This window comes from Tursiops truncatus, chromosome 4 (assembly GCF_011762595.2).
Source record: "Tursiops truncatus isolate mTurTru1 chromosome 4, mTurTru1.mat.Y, whole genome shotgun sequence".
Taxonomy (NCBI): Eukaryota; Metazoa; Chordata; class Mammalia; order Artiodactyla; family Delphinidae; genus Tursiops; species Tursiops truncatus.
In genome coordinates this window covers 138252948-138272028 of record NC_047037.1, presented here as the reverse complement: position 1 = coordinate 138272028, position 19081 = coordinate 138252948, and the positions used below count along the sequence as shown (strand labels likewise).

General features: G+C 41.8%; 1 protein-coding gene and 1 pseudogene across 4 annotated transcripts in view; one reads left to right on the top strand and one right to left on the bottom strand.

The window, feature by feature from the left end:
- Window positions 1-217: 217 nt before the first annotated feature.
- Window positions 218-19081, bottom strand: part of SH3BGR (SH3 domain binding glutamate rich protein) — a 74273-nt gene continuing 55409 nt past the window's right edge. For 3 of the 4 annotated variants that reach the window (XM_073804519.1, XM_073804521.1, XM_019922605.3), the window contains exons 6-8: window positions 13011-13040; window positions 4698-4868; window positions 218-637 (exon numbers count right to left, since the gene is read on the bottom strand). In XM_073804519.1, the coding sequence (XP_073660620.1) occupies window positions 4731-4868; window positions 13011-13040 (168 nt within the window). In that variant the 3' untranslated portion in view covers window positions 218-637; window positions 4698-4730. The remainder of the gene's footprint in view (window positions 638-4697; window positions 4869-13010; window positions 13041-19081) is intronic. The other variant, XM_073804520.1, reaches the window with a different exon arrangement.
- LOC101321105 (dihydrolipoyllysine-residue succinyltransferase component of 2-oxoglutarate dehydrogenase complex, mitochondrial pseudogene) lies at window positions 8543-9900 on the top strand (annotated as a pseudogene).

The window sequence follows — 19081 nt, the reverse complement described above, 5'->3', positions numbered from 1 at the left end:
ACAAGGCTTCAGTGTATGCAGCGGTGTGTAATATAAATACGACATAACAAGACATGACATTTGAAAACATGGACCGAATAATCAGTGCAACAAAAAGGATCAATCCCAATGGAGACAGAAAAGTTCTGCTGAGCATTCAGGCTCTGCAAGAGACAGATGGAGTTCAGGTTATACACAGAGAGACTAGAAATGAAGAAATCTCCTCCTTGGGACAAGATATTGCTATTCATCTTTATTAGTATGATTGTTCTCTATAAATCTCTTCATTTTCAAAGCTAATTCTGAGAAAAGTAGCATAAGGCACATACAAAGAAATACTTTTGTCATATCACGAAGAGAAGTTCTATATTTTGAAATTTTTTCAGGGTATTAGAGGGTCTATTCATGCAGAGCAAAAAATTAAGCAAAGGCCACAAATGTCAGGCCCATGAAGGTGTGCATGTGCTATCTTCACATTTGCTTTCGTGTTGATATGATTAAGCAGGTGTATGCATGGAGATCTAACCGTGTCGGATCATACAATTCCTCGGTGAACCCTGGATGTACTGACAGACGTGTGCTAGCTTCGGGCCAAAGCATTTTGTTGAGTTTGGTTTGTGGGAAGAGAGTTGAAATGGTGCTTCGTGGCTTGGGTTTCCTAAAAGAAAGGGAAAATATTAGGGAGAAGACTGTTAACGAGAGACAGAGAATGTTTATCAAAAACTGAACTCTTCAACAGGCAATCAAGGGAAGTATTGCTTTTTATTCTAGAAACCACTACTCGTCAAGTGCAAAGAAAGGAAATTCATTTTTTCTCATGGAAAACCAAATGATCTTTATATCCTTTCTCTATGCTAAACTATCAAACACAGAAGGAAGTTGATATCTTCCACAGACGTAGAGAACAAACTTATGGTTACCAAGGAGAGAAGGAGGGACTGGGACTAATTGGGAGACAGGAATTGACATATATACACCACTATGTATAAAATAGTTAACTAATGAGAACCTACGGTATAGCACAGGGAACCCTACTCAATGACCTGTGGTGACCTAAATGGGAAGGAAATCCAAAAAAGAGTGGATATATGTATACGCATAGCTGATTCACTTTGCTGTAAAAGCAGAAACTAACACAACATTGTAAAGCAACTATACACCAATAAAAATTGATAAAAAATTTTAAAAATTTTAAATGCAAAAGGAATTGAGAATGATTAACAGGGAAGTGTTAAGTAAATACTAAGCAGATACTATCGTAAAAGGGATGTAGACATTGTCTCCTAATACTGGTAGGGATGTCTGTGGGCCGTTTCTCTTATAATTTTGAAATGAAATAGTCATAAAATACCATTGCTTCAGGCAAGAAAATGTAAGAATGTAAAAATAAAGACACAAGAGCCTTTGGAAATAAATTGGATTTCAACATTAAAAAAAAAGAAGGAAGTTGACACCTTCAATTATAGTTTCCCCACCGCATTTTCATGGAAAATGGAGAGGTGAATTTACAACTTAGTCCTGGGGGAGGAAATTGAAATGGGCCACAGCTAGACTGGAGGACAGTATTAAGCAGCAGCCTGTAAGGAGACAGAACTCAGTCTCAGACTATACACTGTTTCTCCTGGGGCATCAATTTAGCATCAATTTCAAACACAGGAAATGAGAAATGTTTCATAGTTCCATTCATTGCCACAGTCCTAGAACACAGTCCTAGAATCTGCCTGGCAGATCCATGAGCTATGAGATGGGTTTGTCTTTAGACACTGAATGGTCTGCCCAGTGAAATGCCTTATTGCACAGCCATGTTGCATTTTCAAGAAGGACATTGGATCTCTCCGGGGGTCGGGAGTGGGTTTTAGGAAGCTGTCTGATTCCCTCCTTCAGTGTCAGGCATTTTGACCTCATGACAAATATAGTAATTCCAAACTAGAAGCCATCAGAGAAACAGTCAAAATGGGCTGGCCACAGCGATATATGCCTTTTTTTTCCCCCATAATCAGCCTATCAAGCCATCTGGCTACATGAAGGATTCCCTCTCAGCTGTGTCATTTCACATTCAACATTTTTTTATAATTACATTAAAATTGAATAATTTTGAAAGAACTTTACAAACGGAGTGAATGGAAATGAATTTAAACAGTATTTATGAGTCTTTTACTGTTGGGGGAGTGGGTATAATGATAAATATTGGCATATTTTCCTTTCCCATCATTCTTCAGATAAAATTTCTAAAAGTAAAACTCGCCAGTTTTCTTTTTTGCCAAAACTGGGCCCCTATTCATTCCTTAGAAATGGGATTAGGGACACTAATCAGACTGACAACAGACTGCTCAATAGTAATTTTTTATTTTCTTTTATTTAGAAGAAAATAAAAAATAAAGAAAGGAAATGGGATCACTTCCAAAAGGACAATCATTGGCCCTAAAATAGATGTCTATGTGTCCACAACGTGAAAGAAACCACCTGGGAAAACATCAAAGGATGGGCTGGATTTGCTTTGTAATTTGAATAAAGGAGTGATGAAACTTTCCTGGTCCGATAATAAAATGTGATGGCTACTCCCACCAGCTCCAAGATTTCCTAAAAATATATTCATTTTTAATAGTAGTATTTTATGTATAAGTGTAAGTAAATTAAGAGGGGAGATTCTAATATTCAAATCGGTCTTTGGTACATAGAGCAGAGCTGTTTGTTAGCCGATATTTACAAGCACTGGGGATTTCTTTTTCTTTATCCAGCGGAAGCCTTTTGTCCGCCCTTCACTAGGCAGGCTCCAAGTGTGACCGCAGACCTTAACTGAAGACCTGCTGTGTGTCCAGCGCTCACTCCATCATCCTCCTCTTCTTCCTGCTCCCCTGATATCAACAGCCCCCAAATCTATCTTACATGTTTCAGCGGAGGCATAATAATGGACAGAAAGGAGACTAAAATTTTTTTAATTTAAATTAACAAGAACACTTATGGCACCAGAGCAAACTGTAAGCCTCACTGCCCTAGAGAATAAACAGCTGCCTTGGTTGCAAGGTCAAATAAAAAAGGTCAATAAAAACTAAAATAAATAAATAAATTAAATTAAAAATAAAATAAAAAAGGTCAATAAAAACATAACATTTACATGGGTATTTGCTAACTGTCTGTTAAACCAGATATTTTTATAGCTCTTCATGATCTTTTGATGTTTTCATACCTACCGTCTTATCTGTATGGCCCACAATATTTGAGCATTTCCCCTGTGATCTCAATATCCACTATCATTATCTTATTAATATATTTATGTGGCACTCACCAGACTATTAAGAAATACATAATTCTTTTTTAATGGTCAGTATAAGTTTAAAATTACAAGGCAGCACTATGGAGAACAGTATGGAGGTTCCTTAAAAAACTAAAAATAGAACTATCATATGACCCAGCAATCCCACTACTGGGCATATACCCTGAGAATACCATAATTCAAAAAGAGTCATGTACCACAATGTTCATTGCAGCTCTATTTACAATAGCCAGGACATGGAAGCAACCTAAGTGTCCATCGACTGATAAATGGATAAAGAAGGTATGGCACATATATACAATGGAATATTACTCAGCCATAAAAGAAACGAAATTGAGCTATTTGTAGTGAGGTGGATGGATCTAGAGTCTGTCATACAGAGTGAAGCAAGTCAGAAAGAGAAAAACAAATACCAGATGCTAAGACATATATAGGGAATCTAAAAAAAAAAAAAAAAAGGTTATGAAGAACCTAGGGGCAGGACAGGAATAAACACGCAGATGTAGAGAATGGACTTGAGGACACAGGGAGGGGGAAGGGTAAGCTGGGGATGAAGTGAGAGAGAGGCATGGACATATATACACTACCAAATGTAAAATAGATAGCTAGTGAGAAGCAGCTGCATAGCACAGGGAGATCAGCTTGGTTCTTTATGACCACCTGGAGGGGTGGCACAGGGAGGGTGGGAGGGAGATGCAAGAGGGAGGAGATATGGAGATACATGTATATGTACGGCTGATTCACTTTGTTATTAAAGTAGAAACTAACACACCATTGTAAAGCAATTATATTCCAATAAAGATGTTAAAAAAAATTACAAGGCAGCAAGTGTACCTGTCAAAGTTACCTCAAGTGACTTCACCATATTCCAAAGTGTTTCCACATGAGTGTTTGGGCTAATATTGAATAAACGAATATTTTGATATAAATCAATGAATATAATTGAATAAATGTAATATCAAGCACTTATCCTTGAATCTCTAGTAGCAATATCTTTTTTCATGAGCAGCCAGCTCTGTGGTATTTTTAGGTTGTAATTTATTGCCATCGTCATGAACATTGATTGTAAACTCTCCTATGGATACATAAGTATGTTGGTCAGTAAAGGAGTCCATGTGATAGAACGCTGATAACACAACACGTCCTGTGCTTCCACTTAAATAAAGAGGAAGAGGAGGGAGGAAGTACAAAACAAACTCTTCCTCACCTCAAAGTTATGCTTTTTCCTAGAAATCATACCAACCACAGGCCTTTCTCGCCCTAGCGCCCAAGAAACGGGTCCGGTAGAGTTCACCAGCCCTGCGGCTCCAGGAAGGGGCAGCCCAGGGCCTCGGGAAGACAGACAAATAGATCGAATTGAAATCCACGTCTATCACCAAGAGAAATGTGCTCTACATGGCAGACTGTAATAAACGAACCTTCAACCCCAGAGCGATGTGGCTACCTGGACAAGTGGAAGAATAAAGCATGAAAAGGCCTAAGAATCTTCTTCCTCTTCTCCTTCTTCCTCTTCTCCTTCTTCTTCTTCTCCTGGCCCCTCCTCTTCTCCTTTCTCAGCTTCCTCTTCCTCCGCTTCCCCTTCTGCTCCCTCCGCAGTTATTTCTTCCATCTTATTCTAACAAAAATTACATTATTATTGAAAAGTGTAAGGTCAACAGACAGTAAGGAAAAGAGTGCAAAACATCAGACTAGAGTTGAGGGCCTCCTACACACCCCACCCGACACACACACACACACACACACACACGCGCGCGCAAAGACATCATCTTCCTAAACACAGACCCCACAGGCTGGGATGGTTCTGCAGGGCAAAGCATTCATTCTAACAGGTTTCATGACTCCCCTTAAGCATATAGTCTTTACTCATATTAACAGACTGCTCTCATCTTGTTGCCTTTAAAAATTCAGAAGGCAGGTGGAAGAATAAAATACAAAAAGAATCTCAGCAAATAGAATTTTGTCAGAAAAGATGAAGGTTTTAAATGTATACGCTGGTTATATTTGTTATAGCAAGCTAATTTCTTGAAGCCAAAGTTATCAGTAACCTACATATATAATCTGAAACTACTTTCAAATTAATAATACATTTGTCTTATTTTTATATATAAAGATGGGATTTTAAATAATGGAAGCTTATCTTGTAAAAGAGAAACTAAAGAAATTATTATTGGAAAGATATATAGATAATGAAAAGTCACTGTATGGAATAGGCTAAAAATAACTTTTAGGTCTAAGAATAGGGATTAGTTTGATAAAATAATATTAAAAATAATGAAGCAGATCTATATTTACCATCCCCCCAAAAACATATAGATTAATTACATGAACAAAAGTAGATTACAGAGCGTATTCATCCAAGTTTGATAAATATGTGTATGCGTATGTAGCTAGTGGTTGTCTCTGGGTAACGGGGTTATAAGATATTTTTATTTTCTGTTTTTATCTGTATTTTCTAAATTTTCTATAAAGATTATGAATTTTTTGTAATTTCAAAAATCAACAGAAGTTTTGGGAAGGAGTTTCTTTTGACATTTGGGACCTTATTTAATGTTGATGATCTTCCACTGAAATACCTAGACAATACACGTGACCTTTGGTAAATATTCTCTCTGTCCTTGAGTTTTCATTTTTAATTTAGCCCTCTGATTAGCATTTTTAAATGATTAACCCCAAAATGTTCAAAAACAATATTCTTAAAAGTCTTGATTACAATAAAGGTCACTGAGATTTAGCTAACATGAGAGGATGGAATAGAAGTAGAGAGAATCCGAGAATGTCACTTTGGACCTGCCCCCAGAATCCACTAACATCCTCGGAAAAGATTCATCCTCACGTTCACATGATGCCGTCCTTGTTAGGGGTTAAAGTGAAAACTCCCCAACACCCAGCTAATAAAGTGCAGATTCCACAGGCAAGCGGCAGGGTGAGAATCTCAGTCCTGCTTCACTGTGGCACATAGTACCTCTTCCCCATTGTCAGCAAAAGGGGAAACAGCATGCTGACCTTGCCATGCTCAATTAATGAAAATTGTCATAAAGTTCCTCACCATGGGGTCCTCCCCCAGTGCCTGTGAGGAAGCAAAACAAAATTTCTCAAACAAAAAAGAGACCATTCTCTGAAGCTTTCACAATAAAACCAGTAGAATTTGAGTGTTTCAACAAGCAGGGAAAGAATGGGAAAGGAGAGGATTCATCTGTGAAAACTTAGATTGAGTTAAAGACTGTCCTCGGTCTTGGCAGCCTGCTCTTCTTCCTTGCTTATTTTCTATTACTCATTTCCATCACCAAAAGAAACTTAAAAGCTCTTTTTCTTTCAACCAACTGCAAGTTCCTAATGTAAAATAAATATGATTGTGTTGGAGATCAGACGGACTTTTTATCATGAGCATCAGAACAGTAGGAGTTCTTGTCTTGACCTCTACTTGGCAACATATGGGTCACCTAGAACCTATGTTCTAATCCAGTGGTTCTCAGCCTTGACGGAGCATCAGAATCGCCTGAAGGGCTTCTCAAAGCAATCTGCTGCCGGGCTCCACCTCAGGATTTCTGATTCAGTAGTTGGGGGCCAACCCTGAAAATGTGTATTTGTAGAGGTTCCCAGGTGAGGCTGCTGCTGCTCTGGGAACCCCACTTTGAGAACCTCTGCTGTAGTCTGTATTCTTTCTCTTAAATCACACTGGTTGATTAAGGCACTGTGAGCCCTGGCAACTAGCAGGTTTGGCATCACCACCCACCAAAGTCTTCACTTACCAGGGTGGGTTATATTTGTTCCCATGCTGGTGTATCCAAGTTAGTCTTATTGTAATTACACAATTTAAATAAGTATCATGGAAGTCAATGAAATATGAGCATGAAAAGAACATTTTTCCCTGGGGCTTCCCTGGTGGCACAGTGGCTGACAGCCCACCTGCCGATGCAGGGGACACGGGTTCGTGCCCCGGTCCGGGAAGATCCCACATGCCGCGGAGCGGCTGGGCCCGTGAGCCATAGCCGCTGAGTCTGCGCGTCTAGAGCCTGTGCTCCGCAACGGGAGAGGCCACAGCAGTGAGAGGCCCGTGTACCGCAAAAAAAAAAAAAAAAAGAAAAGAAAAAGAAAAGAACTTTTTTCCCTATGTAAAATTAATGGAGTACTTTGAAAAGACCCATATATGTAAGTCACCTTAAAAACTTGTCATCAACTGATGTGTCATAAAGCTCGGGTGGCAGGGGGGGAATCTGAAATCCAAAGAGCTTTATGCATTTAGAGTACTTTGCGAGTGCTTTAAACTTCTGCTCTATTTTTAAAGAAATCAAAACTGGAATTCCTAGACAGACCAATGAGTATGTTCATTAGAAAGACAGTGGGTAGTTCTAATCATGGGACTATTATTTAAAGAAAAGACCTTTGTCCTACATCTAAAAAATTGGCAGTAAATATACATTTACATATTTCAAGTTAAAATAAATGTTTAAGGCCTTTACATTTTTATGATTTACGACTTTAATTGAATTATTCAGCTGGTCAACTAGCCTCCAGTTCCAAACATGGGATATGAGGTCTTCCTGGGAATGTTCGTTATTATTTAAGCATAGACCCTATAAACAAACATGTCAGCCAGCCCCCACATAGTTTAAATTGCATGTTACAGAGGATAAATTTTATCCCTTTAAATTTTATCCTTAATAACACTAATACTGTTTTCTAATTTTTCTTTTAATGTTTTAAATGTACTTTTAAATCTTATATCCTCAGTACTCAATTTTTTAATACTTCTTATTTTGTGCAATTCTTAATCTTTTGTCTTTGTGAAACTTGATTCCCTTATATTTCAGTTCCTCTTACTCTACCTTTATTCATTAAGACATGTCTTTCTTAAATTCTTTATCTTAAACTGTATATGTTTCTTTTACATTCCTAATTTTAATTCTTTTTATAATCTTTTTCTTTCTTCTTGTTGCTGTTTCCTCTCACGGGCATAGGAGGGACAGCAAAGAGGAAGGCTCTGTCCCAAACAGGCGGAGGCTCTTATTATCTCTCTGTTTGTCTCCATGCGCTCTGTCATCCCCTTCGATCCTGGCTCCCCACAATGAAGATTCTCCACCTCAGCTCTACAGGCAAGCTGAAGGCATGCTCAGCCCTGGAGGGTCTTATCCATGGGCTGACAGAGGCAGGCTTCTGAAGCTTCAAACACACCACGGGTGATTCTAACACACACCACCAGGTGAGAACCACTGTTCTACTATAACCTCAAGTTGGGGAGGCAGGTTAAAAATCCTTCTCAAGGCTCTGCCATCGCCGCCGCTGCTGCCGCCGCGATGCTGTCCCGGTCCCGCTGCCTGTCCCGCGCGTTCAGAGGCTCGCTCTCCGCCTTCCGGAAGGGGAACTGCCCTCTAGGGAGACGTTCCCTGCCTGGGATCTCCTTATGTCAGGGACCAGGTTACTCTGACAGCAGGAAGATTGTCATTTACAGCAGTAGTGTCTTCAGGGCTCGCTTTTTCGGAGCTACAGCTGTGTGCGAGGACGATGTCCTTGCAGAATCTGTCACGGAAGGGGATGTCAGGTGGGAGAAAGCTTCACCTTGCAGAAGGTGAAGTGGTTTGTGAGGTTGAAACTGACAAGGCATCTGTGCAGGTTCCATCACCAGCAAATGGCACGACTGAAGCTCTTTTGGTACCTGATGGGGGGAAAGTAGAAGGAGGCACTCCTCTTTTCACACTCAGGAAAACTGGCACTGCTCCTGCTAAGGCCAAGCCAGCCGAAGCTCCTGCTGCCACAGCCCGAAAAGCAGAACCTGCAGCGTCGGCAGTTCCTCCTCCCCCTGCAGCATCCAAACCCACTCAGATGCCACCAGTGCCCTCGCCCTCACAACCTCTCACTAGCAAACCAGCGTCTGCCGTAAAACCCACTGCTGCCCCTGCAGTAGCTGAGCCAGGAGCTGGCACAGGTCTGCGTCCAGAACATCGGGAGAAAGTGGATAGGATGCGGCAGCGCATTGCTCAGCATCTAAAGGAGGCTCAGAATACCTGAGCAGCGCTTACCACTTTCAGTGAGATTGACATGAGTAACACCCAGGAGATGAGGGCTCGGCACAAAGATGCTTTTCTGAAGAAACATAACCTCACACTAGGCTTCATGTCAGCATTCGTGAAGGCCTCGGCCTGTGCCTGGAAGCAGCAGCCTGTTGTAAATGCAGCGATTGACGATACAACCGAAGAGGTGGTGTATAGGGATTATATTGACATCAGCGTTGCGGTGGCCACCCCTCGGGGTCTGGTGCTTCCGGTCATCAGGAATGTGGAAACTAGGAATTATGCCGATATTGAGCGAACCATCAGTGAACTAGGAGAGAAGGCCCGGAAGAATGAACTTGCCATTGAAGATATGGATGGTGGTACCTTCACCGTCAGCAACGGAGGCGTTTGGGCTCGCTCTTTGGAACGCCCATCATCAACCCCCCTCAGTCTGCCATCCTGGGCATGCACGCCATCTTTGATAGGCCAGTGGTCGTGGGAGGCAAATTGGAGATGCAGCCTATAATGTACGTGACCCTGACGTATGATCACCGGCTGATGGATGGCAGAGAGGCCGTGACTTTCCTCCGCAAAATCAAGGCAGCGGTAGAGGATCCCAGAGACCTCCTATTGGACCTGTAGGAGGAAGCCATGTGCCCTACACATCAACCATGCAGGAACTGAAAACCAGCCTTCTCCCTGTCCCCTCACGGGCCCCGGGTTAGCCTGGTGACAGACAGGCATATGCTGTTGTTCTGAAGCAAGGAAACCAGGGCACTAGGTATCCAGCAGTCACAGCTCTCTCCTTGGTGTTCCTGCCAGGCTCTCTCCCTCTCTGCACCCTTCTCTTACATTCGAATATCTGATTTCCTTAGGCTTGAGGGAGAGAGAGAGCCTTAATGAATGCTCATTAATATTCCCGCCTTTCCTCCATTAGCCCTCCGCAGAGATAATTTTGCTTCTCCCCCATCCAGTATACCACAGGGGACCACGTGGTTAAGTTTCTATCTCTTGAAAGTCTGTTCTCCAGAGACGCCTAGGAGGGTGCTGTGCCTCCCAAGCTCGGAGCAGCCTCTGTCCTGGCTGTGCACGTCCTTACTCGGTTCCACCCGTGTGGAGGTATTGACCAGAGGCCAGGAGGTGCTGCTTTGCTTCTTAAATGGCATCTTCATTCTCAGCTGTCATTGACTTCAAGCTGCCTCTTCTACCTTTTCCAGGAAGCACAGGCTGGGGGATCTGGAGGGGCAGGGGATGGGTAGGCAGTGTTGAGGGGGAGGACAGATTCTGAGGTCAGAGGTTATCAGTGAGACTGGAGCAGAGCCCAGGCCTGCCCTCACACTCTCCGTCATAGCCCTGTACCAGGAAGACCCATTTTGGCACAAGCACGCCCAGCCGTTGTGGTGCCGACCTTTCCAGACCGCTGGGACCCTTCTGCCACATTGTTCTCAACTAGAACAGACCCTAGCACATCGTGGCAGGGAGACAGCGTGTCCCAACCAACGGCTGGACGGCGCCTGGCAGAGATTGGAGTGAAGGAGGCTTCCTGTGGACTGGCTCACATTGTCTTGAGCTTTTAAATTCCATTGGTTTAAGCCTGTGAGCTGAAGAAGCAGTTCTGTTCCTTCCTGTATCATGGCCCTTAGGGGGCAGAGCCTTAGCTCTTCCGCCACAGAACACAGGTCTGGGAGAGGATGGATTGTGGTGGAAACCAGCCCAAGATGCCAGTCCACAGTGGGGAAACGGCCGATGTCAACTCTGAGGTACTGCCTTGGGTCTGGGCACAATCATTGGCGTTCTTCGGAGCATGGTTAAATGCACACATCCTGTCATGAAAGCTACTGGGTTTCATCGCTTCGTATCCAACTGCATCCAGTCCTGAGGCTGCTGACACTTGACACGGGGAGCCATTTATTTAGTGCAGGGTGTCCATATGCATTTTGAGCAAAGAAGCAAGGCTTGGGGGTTGGGGTAGGGGGAAGGGGTGGGAGCCAGTACTGATTGCCTGCAGCATCTCCTATGTCTTCATATTCAGAATTTGTAACTAAAATATTTAAGGAAGCTGATTTTAAATGCAAATTAAAGGGCAAATGTTCCCAAACAGGGTTAAAAAAAAAAAAGAATTCTTCTCACGTCGCTACTGCTCCCCTTGTGGGAAGGGATGAATTAGGAGCTCAGGATCGACATATACACACTACTAGGTAAAAACCAGATAACCAGCAAGGACCTACTGTATAGCAAGGAAACTATACTCAATAGTTCATAATAACCTAAAAGGGAAAAGAATCTGAAAATATATATATATATATATTCTATATATAGAATATATTGAATATAAATATGGAGATATATATATATTCTATATATAGAATATATTGAATATAAATATGGATATATATATTCTATATATAGAATATGTAGAATATAGATATGGATATATATTTTTCTATATATAGAACATATAGAATATAGATATGGATATATATATTCTATGTACAGAATACATAGGATATATATGGATATATATTCTATATATAGAATATGTAGAATATATATATTCTATGTGTAGAATATATATGGATATATATATTCTATATATAGAATATATAGAATATATGGATATATATATTCTATGTATAGAATATATAGAACGTATATATGGACATATATATTCTATGTATAGAATATATATGGATATATAGAGAATACATGTATATATATGTATATATCACTTTGTTGTACACCTGAAACTAACACAACATTGTAAATCAACTCTACTTCAAAAAAAAAAAAAAGCCCCCCATACACACATACAAATAATAATGCTCCCCCTGGGTAGATCCCCACTAGAAATTCTGGAACCATGTGGTTACCTAATGTCAAATATCTTCCAGATGCTAAGCGATGAGCTGCATGTTTAAACCTCATGGTGTCTAAGGTACACACCTGTGGTGCAAGACCTAAAATTAAGACTCAGTACTATCTGCTGCCTTAACATCTGGTAAAATCGGGAAGACTTAAAATGGCCTGACCACTGGTTCACCTCGCCTTCTGCTCCCACAGATTGGGTCTCCCACCCGAGCAGCCCTCCTTATCAAGGGACCAGACACAGTGCTTGCTTATCCCCCAGAACTATGCAAACAGGCCAATCACATCCTCCACGTGGACCAGGGGACACCCCACCCTCTTGATACTACAAAGCCTACCTCCCACTGCCCCCAATTGTTCACTCTGGTCCCAAGTGACCCCCCCCAGTGGGGCCCTGCATGCATGGATAGCCTCATCCCTTGGGCTTGGAGAACGTGTGACTAATAAGGCACTGCCCATCTCACCTGTCCAGTGGCAGGTGTTGTGCCATTCCTGTAACCAGAGGGAGAGAATCCCTCCCTCACCAACAAAGTGAATAGGAGGCAATCAAACAACACCAGTAAGCACCATGCAAGCTGCATAAAGTGTGTGCTACTCAAGGGGGTGAGAAGAAAAAAATGGAGAAGAAAACTCCACTGAAGGACTTGGCCCAGCCCGGCCAGACTTCACTGACGACACCTTCATCACAGGAGGCTCAGAAAGCCACACCCTGTTTCCCCATCAATCTCCCTTTGATAAATGTATCTCCATCTTATTTTATTTCTCTTCTTGGCAGGCTAAAGGAGGACTTTCTGGGAGTGTGGGTTGCATCACGTCATTCTCCATGTGGCTAAAGCTGCAACTCTCTCACCTAAAAGATGCTTTTGTTAAGCACAACACGATTGTGAAGTATGCTACTGTACCTCTTCTGTTGCTGTCTCTCCCTCTTCTTCCTTAAGTCCACAAACAGAAATGAAAGAAAAATATAAATTCGCGTAAGTTTTTAAGTTGAATCTAAAAATTAAGCAAACTGTATGACCAATATTTTGTAATACTGGAAATGAAAAGTAACCTTTAAAAACTGTATAAAAATAAAAAAATTAAAACACAAAATTTTTTTAATTTAAAAAATAAATGAAAATTAAGCAAACTATAATAAAATGCATGTTTATCAAAACGAAAGACTTCTATTTATTGAGAAAACATATCAATAGCAAAGATATGATAACCGAGCAATGCCTACGTATTTCATGCATTAGATTTCAATATTATGAAATTAAAGACATATTTTCATCACTCTTACTCCTGAGAAAATATAACTAATTAGTAATACTACTTAATTATATGTTTGATCCTGTATCTATATCCAAAGCATATTGCAGACCTATAGAGCTATCAGGGAAAATTCAAACCATATACGTAAGCAATTAGAAAATTTGAACAAAATTATGGCCTTTTGGCTTTTATGTCCTTATAACCATGCCTTTAATTAAGTTTTGAACCAATTAATAAAAACAGATCAAAACCTTTTTCACCATCAGAACAAAATGATAACATTTCTGAACGATGTAATATTTAAACACGGATTTCTGGTTAAAGAAAGAAACTTTAAAGTAAGAAAGGGTGAGGCCATCCTGGGCTCAAACAGGTCTCCACTCTGCCAACCCACTGGAATTTCTATTTCCCCCTGATCAAAGTGGGAGAACCAGGCGATATCTCCTAAAATTGCAAAGAAATAAGAACCCATCCCTGAGCTCATGGAATTTTGGACTGAGGGAGTTGAAAGCAATCTCATATTTGCTTATATCCTCTTACCCAGTCCCTTCTATGGACAGATGAGGACACCGAGACCATAGAGTTAAGTAATTTGCCCAGAATCAGAGCACAAGTAAGTAACATGATCAGGACTCACTTCAAGATTCCTGGTTCCTAATTTAGTGTCTTTCCTACTCTACCACACTGTCTCTCAAGGTTCTCGTGGAAGGCAAGTGGTGGAGAAGCTACCACACTGCCACCTTCTCTGGCCCAGCCTCACGTTTTTGGCCAGTTCCAGAACAATACTCTCAGATTTCTGAGACTGGCAAAGAAAATACAAAATGTGAAAACCTGATCCAGCCAGCCAAGACTGAGTCAGCCCAAGACGTTCCCCAGCACTGGGAATCTCCAAATCAATTCTGGCAACATAGCAAGTTTTAAAGCTAAAATAAAGTCCAGGAAAAGAGAGTCCTTCACTTGTTGCAAAATCCAGGTGTTGGTTTTTCGGCGATGTGTTGATTGCACCTCTTTAATATTGTCTCATTCTGCCCATGCCTTGTCCTTCCTTTGCCAGGACCGCCATCTTCTCTCACCAGGGTTACATCACCTCTAGTCTTCCTTATCTCCAACCTGTTCTCCACACAGTAGCCAGAGATACCACTCTAGAAGACAACCGACCTTACCGTGCTGCCCTCGTGTTGAAAACTTTCCATCTTTTCAAGATAAATCCATAATCCTTAGAACGGTTGAAAGGCCACCATGATCTGGCCCCTGCTCACCTCTCTAGCCTCATGATTCTTTATTTCAGCTAACAGTCACATACAACTTTCTCACATCAGCGACACCTTCCAGGACACTGCTTAAAACAATCTTTTCAAGGAAGACTTTCCTGACCCATAAGCCTGAGTTAGGGGACTCCCTTATTTGCTACCATAATCATCATTTATTTATCTGTCTCCCTAACTAGTCTGTGTACTCCTTGGGGCACAACTTGTGTCTTTATTCATTTTTGGATCTCCGGGACCCAGCCACTGTCTGGAACCAAGGTATAAGCTCAATAAATGTGTTAAGTGACTAGATAAATGAACCTATAAAGTCTCCTATTAACTCTTTAGATCTCAAAGAACATTCATTTTCTTCTTATCCACATGAGATCAAATTAAAATTCACTATATGCAACACAGAATTGTTAGCTATGTAGAGTTTTACACTTCTCTAAATCCAATTATTTTTATTAATTGTGTACAGCTGAAACAAATGAATTAACAAAAAACACACTATTAAAAATGGGATTATCCTTAGAGCTAGGCTGGAGAGCAGTAGGGGTTCTTACAGGAATAAGTGCTAATCTCAACTTTTACAGGTTAGCTAGCAGCAATTACCGAGGGACCTAGGGCTTTATCAGTATCTGAATTGACCTTAATTTCTTGAAAGAGACATTAAATAGAGAAAGTAACTGCTCAGAGAATTTATAGAAATACTTAGCCTCAAAAGGTCAGGTAAGCTTTGAAGAACCTTGGCTATGACCATCACCAGCTCCACCAGAATAGAAGCTCATTTTCAGTCCCTGGACTGCCTCGCATAGGGCAGCATTCAGTCTGTCAATAAAATGTTGAATGAAGGTATTTATGTATGCCACTCATGCCTCAAATCTTTCTTAGGAGGAGGTGGGATATATTAATAAAATAAACTTAAACATCCATCCTTAGCTCACAGAATTATAAAGTGTCAGAATTAGGTAGATCCTTAAAAGTCATCTATATACAACGCTTGAATTGATTTTTATGGTTGGCAAATAATTGTATCGGCAAAAGGTTATTTTTAAGATAATTATAATCACATGGTCAATTAAGTTGAGATTCTGCAGGATCTTAGGATAGGGTATGAATCATTCACTTGACGAAGCTACAACTTAAAATCATTTTACCTTGTTGCTCTTCTAAGAAAGCTAATCAGAGGAAGCCTTCAAAGTCTTAGAACCTCACCAACAGTTATTTCTGTTGGGAACCTGGCCAGGGAGGCAGGCTGCTGATGCGGCACGTGGCCAGGACTAAGGACAGGTGTCAGCCACGGTGAATGTCAGGCAGTGGCTGGTTAGGACAAGTGGCTGGTGTGGAAGGAGGGTGGGGGCCAGTCCAGAGGGACCTGAGGAGGGCAGCCAGCCTCAGAGCGGCTGAAGGTCAGGGGCAAGAGCAGGGTTCTCTCCATCTGCAGACAGTACAGGGACGCAGCCTGAGGCTCACGAGCTTGTGGAGGACCTAAACCAATGCCCACCCCTTGGGTGAGCAACTATCCTCAAGATAGATTTTGGAGGAAGCAAAGTGGGGAAGATTTATAGACCATAATCCCGTAGTCAGTCAAGCCAAGGTCTTAGAAGATTTTGGAGAGGACCATTGAGTTAGCAGAGAATACCATGTAAAATACTTTGACCTCGATGGAAACCAAACACCAAGATGAACAAGCTGCGTCTTCTCCATTTCCAGGGTTTCATAATGTTCTCATGACACCCCTAGTCTGTAGTCCTCTTCTCAGTGTGCCCAGAAGCTGAGGTGGCCTGCTTTCCTCCTTTACTCCTCTGGTACTGTTCACAAGTCCCCCTCTCCTCTTTATCCCCTCATCCCTCCCTGGGTCAGCAGGGAAGGGGACAATGAAGTCCCCTCTCTACAGGGGGACTGAAGCTACAGGTGACATCTTCTTAGGCAGGAATGAATGATCTTTTCAGTGTGCACCATCTCGCCTCCCAAACGCTGCCCCAACCTGTCAGCAAGTAGGAAATATATGCCTCAGCATCTTGTGTGTAAGAACCCTGGAGGCCTGGGTTGGTGGTCGGGGAAGTCCATCTCGCTAAAAGAGATAACAGTTTCTGTCCTCATCTCTTTTTATCAAATCCACGTGATATTCTTCGGTAAATATTTTCCCCATTAAAATGGCATCCTTTGAACATTTGCAAGTGTGTACTGAGTAAACATGCGCAATAGTTGAGATCAGATGGACACAACTCAGACACTCACTTAGCTGGTCTGTCACTCGTTTTAACACCACCAGCTGCTGGAGGGAGCTGTTACCACTGCACACTTGAAATGGTTCTTAACACACAGAGGAATGACTTTTAACACACAAATGAGAGGTTTGAAAAAAATGGCCAACCCCGAATAAGGTCTGCAAGTCTACTTAACAGAGATGCACCAATGTCATACTCCTGGTTTCCATCTCCTACTGCAGCCATCTGAGATGTCATCCTTAGCGGAAGCCCGGCAAAGGGCACACAGGACTCTGTACTATGTCCCTGTGAGTCTGTAATCATTTCAGAATAAGAGGTTAAAATACATTTGTGTTCCTTGTCATGAATAGTATGGCTGTATGTACCAGAATAAGAATTCTCATTTTGTTCTCCCTACTACCCAAAATTAGAGGGAGGGAATAGAGTTACTGTCGTTCCCCACACTCCAAGAAGACAGCCACATACTGGTTCTGGTTCTCCGCCTCTAGGGAAGAAGTTATAAGCCTTGCTTATCAAAATCCTGGGCTGAAAGAGGCGAGGAAGCTAGATAATCCCTGGAAAAACGAGCTTGGAGCTTAGGGCTTAGAGCTGAGGAGATGAAGCAGATTGAAGACAGAAGGGGGCAGACGGAGGTGGGTGTTCCAGGAGGTGCTACCCAGGCCCTGCTTGATGTAGACGCTGAACCAGGGACCACTGGGGCATCTGGGTAGCACCTGGGCACGATGTACGAGGAGGCATATGACTGGTCACTGTGAGAGGCATGGCCACTTCCAGCCAGGGCAGAGGGCCTGAACCAAGCTGAGGGACCAGCGTCAACAGCTGCCAATAGGCAGCAGGAAACCCATGTCAGAAAGTCACCACCACAAAGAACCAGGGCCCTCTCCCCTCCAGTCACCACTGGAGACCCCATGATGACTCTAAGTCCCCAAGAAGGAGTGAGTCTCCAAACGCTTCACCCAGATTGAATCTCCTGCCAGCCAGGAGGTGGGGGCATAAAGCAGATATTATGGTGTCTAGAGAAATTAGTGACGCTGACGGTCCACGGCCAGAAGTGTTATGAACCAAATCTGAACCCGCAAAGATTATGTTATTTATATCCCTCACGGAATGTTGGTTAGAGAAGGAAGCACAGGGAGCTGCTGTTTAGATACAATGGGCTGGAGGAGCAAAAGGTACAATTCCATGAGATTTCCCCAAGGTGGTTTCAACAGAGCCAGAGATCTTATCTAAAAGCCTTGGATTTATCTGAGAAGAATCTACTGGATGTGACTGGTACTTTAAAAATTCACTTTAACAATTTATTGGGTTGGCCAGAAAGTTCGTCTGGCTTTTTCCCATAACATCTTAGGGAAAAACCCAAAGGAACCTTTTGGCCAACCTAGCACAATAGCCAACACATGGAAACAACCTAAATGTCCATCGACAGATGAATGGATAAAGATGATGTGGTACATATATACAATGGAATACTACTCGGCCATAAAGAAGAATGCAGCAACATGGATGGACCTAGGGACTGTCATACTAAGGGAAGTAAGTCAGAAAGAGGAAGACAAATATCATATGATATCACTTATACGTGGAATTTAAAATACAACACAAACGAACTTATCTACAATCAAAAACAGACTCACAAGTATAGAGAACAGACTTGTGGTTGCCAAAGGGAAGGGGTGGTGGAGGAGGGAAGGATTGGGAATGTGGGGTTAGCACATGCCAACTATTATATAGAGAATGAATGAACAAGAAGGTCCTACTATACAGCATAGGAAACTATGTTCAATATCCTGTGATAAACCATAATGGAAAAGAATATGAAAAAGGATATACATATAATATGTATAACTGAATCACTGTGCTATACGGCAGAAATTAAATACAACATTGTGAATCAACTATACTTCAATAAAATTTTAAAAATGAAATAAAATAAAAAAGCATGTTAAAGAGGTAAAACACATGATCTAATTGGCCTTTCTGATCATCACAAATAAGCCCATGTAAGCCTGGGTGCACAGCCGGGAAAGATGTGATGTCAAATAGCCAAGACGGCCTTCCCATCTTAACCTTGAAAAACAACCCCAAAACCAGAAAAAGACAGAAGGTTCTTGAAGCACAAAATCCAAGCATCCCAAATATCAGATAGTTTTTGTCTCTTTCTTAAATGTCAATCGCGTTTCCTATATATTCAGTCCCAAAGCTAATCACGTTATGTCATTTTTAATGTTCACTGACCCA